The sequence below is a fragment of the Aegilops tauschii genome, chromosome 5 (genome assembly GCF_002575655.3).
Source record: "Aegilops tauschii subsp. strangulata cultivar AL8/78 chromosome 5, Aet v6.0, whole genome shotgun sequence".
NCBI lineage: Eukaryota > Viridiplantae > Streptophyta > Magnoliopsida > Poales > Poaceae > Aegilops > Aegilops tauschii.
The window spans coordinates 237,573,978-237,586,012 of record NC_053039.3 but is presented as its reverse complement, the minus strand read 5'-3'; the positions used below and the strand labels follow the sequence as shown (position 1 = coordinate 237,586,012).

At 42.7% G+C, this 12,035-nt stretch overlaps 1 protein-coding gene across 1 annotated transcript; it reads left to right on the top strand.

Moving 5' to 3' along the window:
• Positions 1–5,450: 5,450 nt before the first annotated feature.
• LOC109745726 (uncharacterized) lies at positions 5,451–9,278 on the top strand. The gene is given in 14 exon segments (XM_073500135.1): positions 5,451–5,748; positions 5,852–6,065; positions 6,156–6,262; positions 6,398–6,470; positions 6,564–6,638; positions 6,760–6,870; positions 6,980–7,031; positions 7,091–7,160; positions 7,916–8,018; positions 8,123–8,218; positions 8,306–8,335; positions 8,550–8,649; positions 8,742–8,826; positions 8,897–9,278. Coding segments are annotated over 13 exon segments (1,206 nt in total). The 5' UTR covers positions 5,451–5,748; positions 5,852–5,885; the 3' UTR covers positions 9,021–9,278.
• Positions 9,279–12,035: the final 2,757 nt, after the last annotated feature.

The window sequence follows — 12,035 nt, the reverse complement described above, 5'->3', positions numbered from 1 at the left end:
AGTTGTATCGGTGGTCGATAGAACTTGAGAGAATATCTGTTCTACCTTTAGCTCCTCGTTGGGTTCGACACTCTTATTTATTGAAAAAGGCTACAAGCGATCCCCTATACTTGTGGGTAATCAGAGGACCAAGAGGACGGCGACGAGTCCAATGAGCATGAATTCCAGAAAGCCACAAAAGCCATGTGCATTGACGCAGGTGCATCTTTGCACTCCTCTCATCATCAACTTAAGCAGTGGGTGCGTGAGGTCAATGCAGCAAAGCCAGCAGTTGATGCCTAGAAGCCACTCAAATGGTCCAACACGCCCATCATTTTTTACGCCGAGGACCACCCTGACCGCACAACTGCGGTCAGGTGCTTGCCGTTGTTGGTTTCACCGATAATATGCAACCTCAAAGTGACAAAGATGTTGGTTGATGGTGGGGCTGGCTTGAACTTGATCTCACCAGATGTGATCAAGAGGCTGCAAATTTCTGATGAATATCTCAAGAAGACATGCACATTTCAAGGGATCAATCTGGGAAGAAGTCAGCCGAAGGGCAAGATCACACTACCGGTGACATTTGGCAGTGAGCTAAACTACAAGATAGAGAAGATCGTCTTCGACATCGTCAAGATTCCATTGCTATATAATGGGATTCTTGGCCACCCCACACTGGCTAAGTTCATGGCAGCATCACACTATGCCTACAACACATTGAAGATGCCGGGGCCGATGAGTGTCATCACCATCAATTCCGACAAGAAGGATGCGATCATTTGCGCTGATCAACTCTATAGGGAAGCAGTTGCAGCATCTGCCGCCAAGGCACTTACTCCTGCCGACAAAGCTCCCGGGGGGGGGGGGGAGAAGAGGAAGAAGACCGGCAAGACCTCTGACAAGGACTCCGGAAGTGCACCTCTTCGGAGTGCTGCGCTCTAGTTGAGGACGTGCCGGAGAGCTCTGCCGGCAAGAGCAAGAAATCCAAAGCAGCTCCACCAGCAACTAAGAAAGTATCTGCCAAGGAGGACGACTTGGGTGGTACTTTCACTACAAGTTCCACCCTCGATGACAAATAGGAAAGCGCGTTCGTTTTCTTCCTGTGGGAGAATGTCGATGTGTTTGCGTGGCAACCATTTGACATCCGCGGTGTTCCCAGGGAGGTAATTGAGCACCACCTTGCTGTCTACCCTCATGCGCGGCCCATCAAGTAGAAGGTCAAGAAGCAAGCTTTGGAACGACAATAGTTCATTGCCGAAGAGATCAAGAAACTAGAAGCGGCAGGCCTGGTCAGAAGAGTCCTCCATCCAACATGGTTGGCCAATCCAGTTGTAGTCCGCAAGGCAAATGGAAAATAGAGACTTTGTATTGATTACACTGACATCAATAAAGCTTGTCCAAAAGATCCTTTTTCCTTGCCGCACATCGACCATATTGTGGACTCCACTGCCAGTTGTGATTTACCCTCTTTCCTTGATGCTTATTTTGGTTATCATCAGATTTTCATGTCCAAGGATAATGAGGGAAAACCACATTCATCACTCCATGTGACACATATTGCTTTATACATATGCCTTTCGGATTGAAGAGTGTTGGTTCTACATTTGCAAGAGCAGTCCAGATTGATTTTGGACCCCTGCTGCACAAGAATGTGGAAGCATATATGGATGACATAGTGGTCAAAACCAAGGACAAAGCAACCCTCATACAAGACCTAGAAGAGACGTTTGCAAATCTGCGCAGGATCAATTTGAAGCTCAACCCTGAGAAGTGTGTGTTTGGCGTTCCATCGGACAAGCTTCTCGGGTTCGTTGTGTCTCAGCATGGAATTGGAGCAAATGCCGACAAGATCAAAGAAATTGAGCAGATTGAAGCACCAAAGCGCGTCAAGGATGTGCGTCGTCTTACCGGCTGCATTGCTGCATTAAGCAGGTTCATCTCCAAATCTGCTGAGCCTGCCTTGCCGTTTTTCAAAATTTTGAAAAAGGCAGGTCCAATGAAATGGATGCCAGAAGCGGAGGCCGCACTGCAAGATTTGAAGAAGTACCTCTCCTCTACGCTAACGCTAGTTGCGCCAAAGCCACAAGAGTCGTTGTTGCTATACTTCGCGACAACGAATCAAGTGGTTAGCATTGCACTAGTGGCTGAGAGGGAAGCTTAAGGCAAAGGAGCAGCATATGCAAAATTGTCAAGCGACAAGCCGTAATCCTCTCCGGCAAATCCAAGTGCCGACAAGTCAAATGTAGAACAAGCAGATGTAACAGAACAGCAAGTAGTGCCGAAGAAGAAGTTGGTGCAGCGACCAATCTATTTTGTCAGTTCTCTTCTCCAGGGGCTAGGTCAAGATATTCTGGTGTGCGGAAACTACTTTTCGGTCTTCTCATGGCCTCAAGAAAGCTGCACCACCACTTCCAAGCACACCAAATCACTGTCGTCACTAGCTTTCTGATGCGGAGGATTTTGAGAAATCCATATGCAACCGGCAGAATTGTGGAGTGGGCGTTGGAATTGTCAAGTTTTGATCTCAAGTTTGGAAGTACTCCAACCATACAGAGCAGAGATTTCGCAGAGTTCATTGTAGAATGGACGCCAACGCCAGACGAAGAGAATCAAGACACTTCTCTCCCCGTCAAGGAAGCAACTCAAGATTGGATTATGTACTTTGATGGGCCTTTTTCGCTACAAGGCGCCGGCGCCAGAGTGCTGCTTGTCGCACCAACCGAAGAGCACCTCAAGTACGTAGTTCAAATGCACTTTCTCAGGGAGAAAGCAACAAACAACACTGCTGAGTATGAAGGGCTACTTGCTGGTCTCATGATAACTGTAGACCTTGGAATCAGAAAGCTCATTATCAGGGGCGACTCACAACTTGTTGTGAAGCAAGTAAACAGGGATTATCAAAGCCCATTGATGGAAGCATACGTTGATGAAGTGAGTAAATTGGAAGAGCACTTTGATGGATTGCAAACAGAGCACATTCTCGTGCGAAAAATAGCATCGCTGATGATCTGTCAAAACGTGCCGCCCTCAAGTTACCTGTGGAACTAGGGACTTTTGTGCTCCATTTGACTCAGCCATCCATAACACCATCAACAAGGTAGAATAAGAGAAGGAAGTTGAACACCGGCAAGTACTTTCCGGTAGAGTTCCCAGCAGCCACCGACAAGGAAGTTTCCGGAGATAACGCCAAGCTTGCCGATGAGCAGCAGACTCCGACAGGTTCTCAAGTCTTTGCCGTTAAGACTAACGCTCCCGCAGCTGAAGATATGTCTTTAGTCCTTTCGTCGAGCCACAAGCTCCGACATGGGCACAGGAGTCCTTTGTCGACAAGTTGCACAAGTGCGGATGCAGAGACCGCATATGTACTTATTGTGTTTTGTATTACTCTGATGCTTTATTTAAGTTAATAAAATTCAGTATTTGTCGAAAAAGATAAGCAGCTAAAAGAGAAGACTTTGCCAAACGCACCAGAACACTTTCAGTTTTGATGGTGCTTTTCTTTGAGGAGGTGTTTTGATGCTACCTTGAAATGCCAAAGCTTCCATCAAACTTTCTGTTATGTAGCGGAATAAGAATTTCTTAGGGGCAAGGCCAAGTTTTATTGCTCAAAATCTGCGTGAAGTGGGACACAAATGACCATGACGTTGGATCAACCAAACGCATCGCCTCTAATCAAGAGAATAAGAAAAAATGGCTGAACTATCGGCTTCAGTATCGACAACTCGTCATTCAAAAGTGAATTTGCAGTTGAACATCTCTGAGTGCATTTGGATCTCACTGATGATGGCTTCATATCTCCCATAGATACCTCTAGCAATGTCATTTACTACCTGTTTTGAGTTTGATGTTATGATGAAGCTTTGTAGACGAAGATCCTCTATGATGGACAAGGCCTCGCGATATGCTACAACTTCAAGTGTAGCTATGTCAGTCACCCCATGGATCACCAATGACGAGCTACCCAGATAGTTGCCATGTGCATCTCGGCAAACTCTCGCTGCAGCTCCTCCTGCATGAGATCTCACAATGGCTATGTCTATGTTAATTTTAGCATACCCGGTTGGAGGGGCTTTCAGTCTCGCCGTAGCATTAATTGATGAGTTGATCACTTTCACACTTGTCGTCAACATCCTGTCAAGCTTGTCTTTGAACCTGCTAACGAGCTGGTGTGTAGTCGACGAACTTTAAAAAATAGGCTAATGAATCATCTTCCTCCTAGCCCACCAGATCACCCATAAAGTTATTGCCAACTTGACACGAGACACCTGTTATAGTGTATCAATCTCTGCTACTCCCTCCTTCCCAAAATATAAGGCGCGATTGACTTTGCACGACTTTGACCACTAATATATATCAAAAATACATGAATTGCACATGTATAAACGACATCTTGGTATTTGTCTTACAAAACAGTTTTATTTCCGAAAATCCATCTCTGCACCAAGCTCATCTGCACCCGCGCTGACGAAAAAAATTAAAATAAATACTAGAAAATTTTCAGAAATTCCAATTTTTTTTGTGATGTAGACACTTTGATTCGTGAGGTCCGCTCCAATTTTGAAATCATTTGGACATCTGAGGAGCTCACAGCGAAAAAGACAAATTGGGGTCTGTAAAAATATTCACTGTTCATGTATTGTTTTGCCACGATTTGTCTTTTTTTCCAAGAGCTGCTCAGATGTCCAAATGACTTGAAATTTGGAGCAGCCTCACGCATCAAATTGTCTACCGCACAAAAAAATATTAATTTTTTTTTGAATTTTTTACGAATTGTTTTCTAACCGGATGCAGATGAGCCTGGGCGCCGAAACGCCCTACTCATTTCATATATCTGTATACTAATTTTATAATACGTTAAAATCATAGTCAAATTTATGGAACAAAGACCAGAAAAGTCAATCGGCGCCTTATATTTTGGGAAGGAGGGAGTACTTAAAAAGAACGTATGGTTCTATTTAATCTTTCTTCCCACCACCCCTTCGTTCAGCCTTTCATGTATATGCTAATCAATTATCTTAATTTATTTACCTTCTGAACCAATTTCATTTTAATTACTTACCAAACTTCTAATCAAAATATAAAGTAATTCATGGTCAGAAATTGATGAATATTTATTTACATAATCATATTATTATTTACAGGTAAATCATAAGCTAACCTATTAGAATATTTATATCCCGTTACAACGTCAGGTCATTGTTCTGGTCATGGGAAAAGTCACTGTTTAGCGCTCGGTTCTTTTTTATAGGAAACTTTAGCGCTCGGTTCCGTCGCGGACTCTTTTTTTTAGAAGATTCATGCGCTGATGCGCTGGATAGAACGAGAGCCCAACCCAACTAGCTTTTGCAGATAGGCCCAACCCAACTAGCATTTTGTACATTCTCCAGGCTCAACCCAACTAGCATTTTTTAGATAGGCCCAACCCAACTAGCAATTTCTTTAGATAGGCCCAACCCGATTAGCAAATTGCTCAAACCCCAACTTTCCTCACCCCTAGGCGCTGGCGGTGGTGCATTCCCGAACCACCAAACTCAATCGACGGCGGCGCGGCGCCTGCACGTCGACGGCTGCCTTCTCAAGCGCGGAGCCTGCACATCGGCGGCTGACTTGACCCGCTTACGCCCCACCTTCCTACCTTCTCCTGCCCCGCTTCATCCACCCCGCTGCTTGGCTGCGCCGTCCTGCCCCGCGACGCCGGAGAACGCCGGCGGTTGCCTCTCTTGCTCCCGCACGCCGCACCAGCCTAAGCTCTGCCGGCTGACTGAGGTGAGCTCGACAGGGATTAATTGCTTCTTTGAGGTTTTGCGGATACCCTTCCGGAGGCCTGCAACTGAAAGAGAAGCCTCTCCTTCCTCTTCTGTCTCGTCAGGCAAGCTTTCCCTCCTCTTTCCGCCGAGGAGGAGATGGCGCCACTCGTACTCAAGCGCCGCAAGGCAGCACCTTCCCCTTCCCCTCCCCTTTCGGAGGCTTCTTCCGACTCCGGCAGCGACTCCGACCTCAACCTCCACGACAACTCCGACCCAGAGGACGGCTTCTTCCCCGCAGGGAGCGCTGCCAATGACGATGACCAAGATTTCTCTGCCGTAACTCTCCACCCCCTCTCATTTTCCTTTTGTTCATATACTATATACTTTGATTGCTTAGCTATTTTGTGCCTGTCTCTATTTGGTTAGAGCGACGAGGAGATCGACCATGACGAGGAGAGCGGCCATGAAGAGGAGGATGATGGTGAGATGGGGGAGCTCGAGGAGGAGTATCGCACCCTCCAGGCCAGTCAACAGTAATGTTCCCTTCCACCCGTCCTCTACATGCCACACTTTCACACGGTTTACTTTACAATCCGCTTCATCATCTCACTTGTATTTCTTCTCTTCTAGTTCTGCATAAGCACATATTTTTTTTCTTTCACCCGCAGAAGCATTCTTCAGACATTGAAACAGCACAGGGATGATGATGCCTCGAGAGGCCAGGCAGTCAAAAACCAAAAGGTATTATGTGCTATTGCGCAGCTATCCTTCACATTCATTTGTATTTAAGCTTTCAAATTATTAACCTTTACATCCAATTTCTGTTTACTGAAGGCACTATGGGATAAGACCCTGGAAATGAGATTCTTGCTGCAAAAGGCATTTACCACTTCAAACAAGCTTCCCAAGGTCTGTTTCTCTCCCATGGCCGTAACATTCATCTTCGTTTATTCATCGTAATTGATTTTACTTCTGAAGAATGCATGATTGTAGGCCGCGTTCTAATGTATATACTGTTCTGTTCTTGCAGGATTCCACCAAGTCAAGGTTCTGCAGTCACGATCAGGAGATAGAGCAAGCATATGTTGATCTGTTGGATTCATCGAAACAGACTCTTGGCTCCATGCTTGAGCTGCAGGAGGTTCGGGCACCTGCTCATGTTTTTCGCTTCAACACTACAGTATAGTCTATACATTTGTTAGTCCAGGTTTTCTTACTGCCCACAATATGCTCCCCAAAACTACCTGCAGGCTTTACTAGAGCGGAACCAGGCTGCAAAGGAGGATTTTTAAAGGTACTACTGTAATCCAGTCTCTCTCATTCCGAAAGATGCCTCAAAACGTTTGTTAATCCCGACTTAGTGACAGATACTTTGCCTAATTCAACTGGAGAGAATGACGAGTGGTTGCAAATGCAGAAAGTGCAGACAAGGTAACCTTTTGCACTAAAAGAGACTGTGATGAAGTACTGTGGGATATACTCTTCAATGTGTTACAGTGTCTTGCATAGCAGCAGATCTTTTGTTAATCAGCACTTATGCAGTTCTGCACTCATATACCAGTATAATGCGCTTTGTGCTTTTATACCGTATCATACCAGTAGAATGTGTTTTATGCTTAATACCGATCATTTAAACTCTCCCCTGCTCCTGTATTATAATGGTTTCTTAAATGCATTTGAGTTAGCGAATTGTTTGTTTGGCGCTGCTACTTTTTCTTTCCTTTTTGGGTTTCATCTTTACAGACATTGTTTTCTACTCCCTCCGTCCCATAATGTAAGACGTTTTTTGATACTAGTGTAGTGTCAAAAAACGTCTTACATTATGGGACGGAGGGAGTAGATTGCTAAGTTGCTACTTATTCCTGATTAATGTTGGTGAATTTGGTAACTTGTATTGAGACTAACATCCAGCAAGAAAAAAAATTAGTTCCACCATATTGGCGAATCCTTAAGTTAGCATGCACTGGATAAATGATTATAAGTATACACAAACTAATATAAAGGCACTAAGCAGATATTTTCTGTTAAAAAAAGGCGGTAACTGGAAAACCAGACTTGGTGTGTCAGTTCTAGAACTTGTCAAATTGCACTTGTATGTATTTTGCTTGGGCTGTTTTTCTTCTTCTTGACTTTCTGCACATATACAGCAGCATAAAACAGCGTTTGATATCATGGTTTTTGTACAGAATAACCCTGTTCAGAAATACTGAGATAGATAAATGGCAGAGGAAAACACAGGTCACAACTGGCGCTGCTGCACTGAAAGGAAGGTTGCACGCATTTAATCAGGTTAGCTGAATGCCTATTTAACTACTTATAGTACTTTGTTATTGTGGAACATGCTTAGATATCTACAATGCTAAAACCTCTGCTTTCCCCTGTTATGAGAACAGAACATAAGTGACCAAGTTGCTGGTTATATGAGGGACCCAAGCAGGATGATTAACAGGATGTACCTGCGGAAATCTGATGTTGGTGTATTTGGGGAGGTATTTTAGATTCATCAATTGTAAAGGGCCACCAGTTCAGTTCTACTTCTAATTATAATGATTGGTTTGTGTCTTCTCATTCATTTTAGTGCAGCACAGCCTGCTACTGCTGTGGAGGTTTGAGCAATACCTCATTCTTTAGTTAAATTATTTCAAGCTTGCTTGTCTCATTTGTTCTATTCAGATTTTGTGTTATGTGTTCTAGTGTAGTTCATTTCTTCCATTGAGGCGAAACTTCATGCAGCCTCAGTTATTTATCTCGCTGACTATTTAGGATGTGGTGTGTAGTGCCCTTCCTTGTCTCATATGTTCACCCCTTGTTGCAACTCAGGGCAAAGATGTGGAAGGTGATCCTGAACTCATCGATGATTCTGAATTTTATCATCAACTTCTCAAGGAGTTTCTCGAGTCATGTGATACGGGGGCATCTGGTTAGTTCATATCCAACTAGTGTTCACCTGCACATCTCTTTTTGTTGTTGCCCTGAATGCACTGATGGACCATGGTGCTGCAATGTTCGCAGAATCCGCATTTTATGCTCTGAGGAAGAAGCAGCACAAGAAGAGAAAACTTGTTGACCGCCGTGCTTCAAAGAGCAGAAAGATAAGGTAGGCTTACTTTGGGTGTAGTCGATTTTCTTCCATGGAATTGCTATCAACCTGTTTATGTCTTTTTCAGGTACAGTGTCCACGAGAAGATTGCTAATTTCATGGCCCCGGTACCGATGACAGTTCCTCCGATGGCTTCAAAATTGTTTGAGAATTTATTTGGAATGGGCAACCAAAAGGCCCCTGCGGTCTGATTTAAGAAACGATTCAAAATTTTGACGTCAGAAGAAGATTTAGCTATTCCTTCTTACGTAGTTTTAAACTGTAATATGTGATGGCCTTACTGCTAGAAGAGCAGTGAAGCAAAATTGTTGTGTCGTTGGGCCTAGGAAGCGCATTTCTGTTTTATATGTAGTCTCTGTGTGATGGATGGTATAATTCAAATCCCATGGGAGTGATGTACTTTCTCCGTTCCTAAATATAAGTCTTTGGAGGGATTCCACTATGGACCACATACGGAGCAAAATGAGTGAATCTACACTCTAAAATGCATCTATATACTTCCTCCGTTCCCAAATATAAGTCTTTTTAGAGATTCCAACAAGTGATTACATACGGAGCAAAATGAGTGAATTTACACTCTAAAATCTGTCTACATACATCCGTATATTGTAGTCCATTTGAAATGTCTAAAAAGACTTGTATTTAAGAACGGATGGAGTATATCCGTATGTGGTTTATAGTGAAATCTCATATTTATATTTAGGAACGGAGGGAGTTTATAGTGAAATCTCATACTTATATTTAGGAACGGAGGGAGTAGATCGCTGCTGTTGAAACTGGAGATGGGCCAGCAGACAATGTCCCTTCTGGAGGGTGCACCAACTTGCGGTTCTGTGCTGCTGCCATATCTTTCTTCAGCTGGGTCAAAATTGTTTTGCTAGCACACTGAACTTCTTCGGGTCAACCTGCATCAACACGGCAACAAATGTAAAACAGTCTTTTGATTGACATGGAGCGAGGAAGAGATGAAGTAATCTTGAATGTAATCTAACAGATGGTGCCTTCTCGGGGTAGTCCTTGTCACAGAACAGCTTCAGCTGGTAGATGCGACCCTCGTGGACAGTCTGCAAAGGTTGGGTAAGATAATTTTTTTTAATAATCTAAATGGCAATAACTGAAAGAAGAGTAGTTTGACTGCAAAGATATTTTTTTTAAAAATAATCTAAATGGCAATAGCTGAAAGAAGAGTAGTTTGACTGCAATTCCACCAAATAGAACAGGAAGCAAACATTTTATCGTTTGGACTTGCTCACCTCAAGCCAGATGGGGCTCATCATTCATTGCTCAAGCAGTTCCTCACGCCAAAAAGTCAGGTGCAGAGACTAACCTTCTCAGGTTCTGTTGGCATCTTACCTACCCGATACGCCAGGGCTATTTCTCGCCCGCTGCGAGACAAGAGGTCTCTCTCGCCATCAGCGATCCTGCCAACGGGCCGGTCGAGCTAGTGGTTTTTCTGTGCGCGCAGGAACAGTTCGTTCATGCTGGTTTTTCCGGTTTGGCGTGCTTCGCTCTGGTTTTCTTTTGTGTTCGTTTTTTCTTTCATTTTTCTTTTTCTGTTTTTCATTTTTTTCTTTCTACTTCCTGTTTTTTTACCTTTTCTTTTTTCTTCTCTGCGGTTCTTTACGAATTTTCTTTGGCATTACAAATTGCTCTTCCTTTTATTCTCTTTCTTCTTATTTTTTCAAAATACATGTCAACTTTTTAAATACATGTTATACATTTTTCTTATACTTGGGCATTTTTTTTTTGATACATGTTGAACATTTTTCAAATACATGTTTGGAACATTTTCTTTGAAGAAATGTTAAACATTTACAAATATATGTTGAATACTTTTCTGAATGGTACGAAACATCTTTCAAAACTACATGATTTTTTTTACTTTGCACAATTTTTTTAAATGTCATGTACATTTTTATGAAATGTGTGAATTTTTTGTTAAATGTAATGAACATTTTTTTGAATGGTACATTTTGTTTTTGAAACTACACGATTTTTTATGTTGTATCACAAACCTTTTTTTGAATGATACAAACATTATTCTAAACTACAAACATTTTTTTAGTCATATAAACATTTTTTGACATTGCATAAGCATTTTTTTAATGGTGCAAAACAACTTTTTTCTAAATTATGTGAACATTTATTTTTTACCTTGTATTAACATTTTTTAAATGTCACAAAGATATTTTTGAAACGGGCATAGATCTTCTACTGTCACGAACATTATTTTTGAATGCTAATGACATTTTTAAAAGTTTTCTGGACTTTTTTTTACAGTGCACGCACATTTCTTAAATGAGTGATGGATTTTTTAGTTATAATACTATTCGAGTTATAGGAAAAAATGTATTGTTAAAGGGGGTCTAGGTGATGCATATATCATATTTCCATGTGATGCTCAAACCTATACACACCCTACCGCTTCGAGTGAAGCCTTTGGAAATCTTCGGCGGAGTTGACGAATTTCCTAGTGACAGAGACACAGTTCTTCTGGTCACTGACGAATTTGGTCAGAGTAAGGAGTTAGGATTTTGCCAGTGCGATCTGCCCATCGTAAGGAAATTGAATACCCCGACGAATTTGAGAGTCCAAAATTTTGACCATTGTTGCGCTGTGTGCCAACTATTGAGTGGATCCTTATCCTGACAATGGTCATATCCAAAGGGTCATTTATGACAATTCATATCGGGTTCCCCTGACTATAAATACCCGCCCCCTATAACCATTTGTTGGTTGGCTGCTCTAGAGAGAGATTGACACTTGTCATTTGAGAGCAACCCTTTCTTTGACGACTTTGCGAGAAACCTAAGTGGGAAAAACCCAACCACAGCCAAAGTGACTGAGCATCACTGAAGAGTTTGATCTGTGTGATCCGACGCCTGTTATCTTTGAAGATTTTCATTCTTCCAGACGGTTAGGCGTCATGTTCTGAGCACCCAAGAGTAATTGTGGCGTGCCGGTGAACAACTCTATGAAGATTTTGAAAGTCTACATTGAAGACTTACCACGAGTGATTGGGCGAGGTCTGCTGTGACCTTAGCTCAAGAGGAATACAGTGAAGACTTAGTGTCTTCGGAGTTCAATCTCAACCGTCTCAACCAGACGTACAGTTGATACAACAACTAGAACTTGTCTACCAAATCACTGTGTCATCATCGAGCCTAAATGGTTTCAAATTCCTCAGACTTTACTTTATATTATTC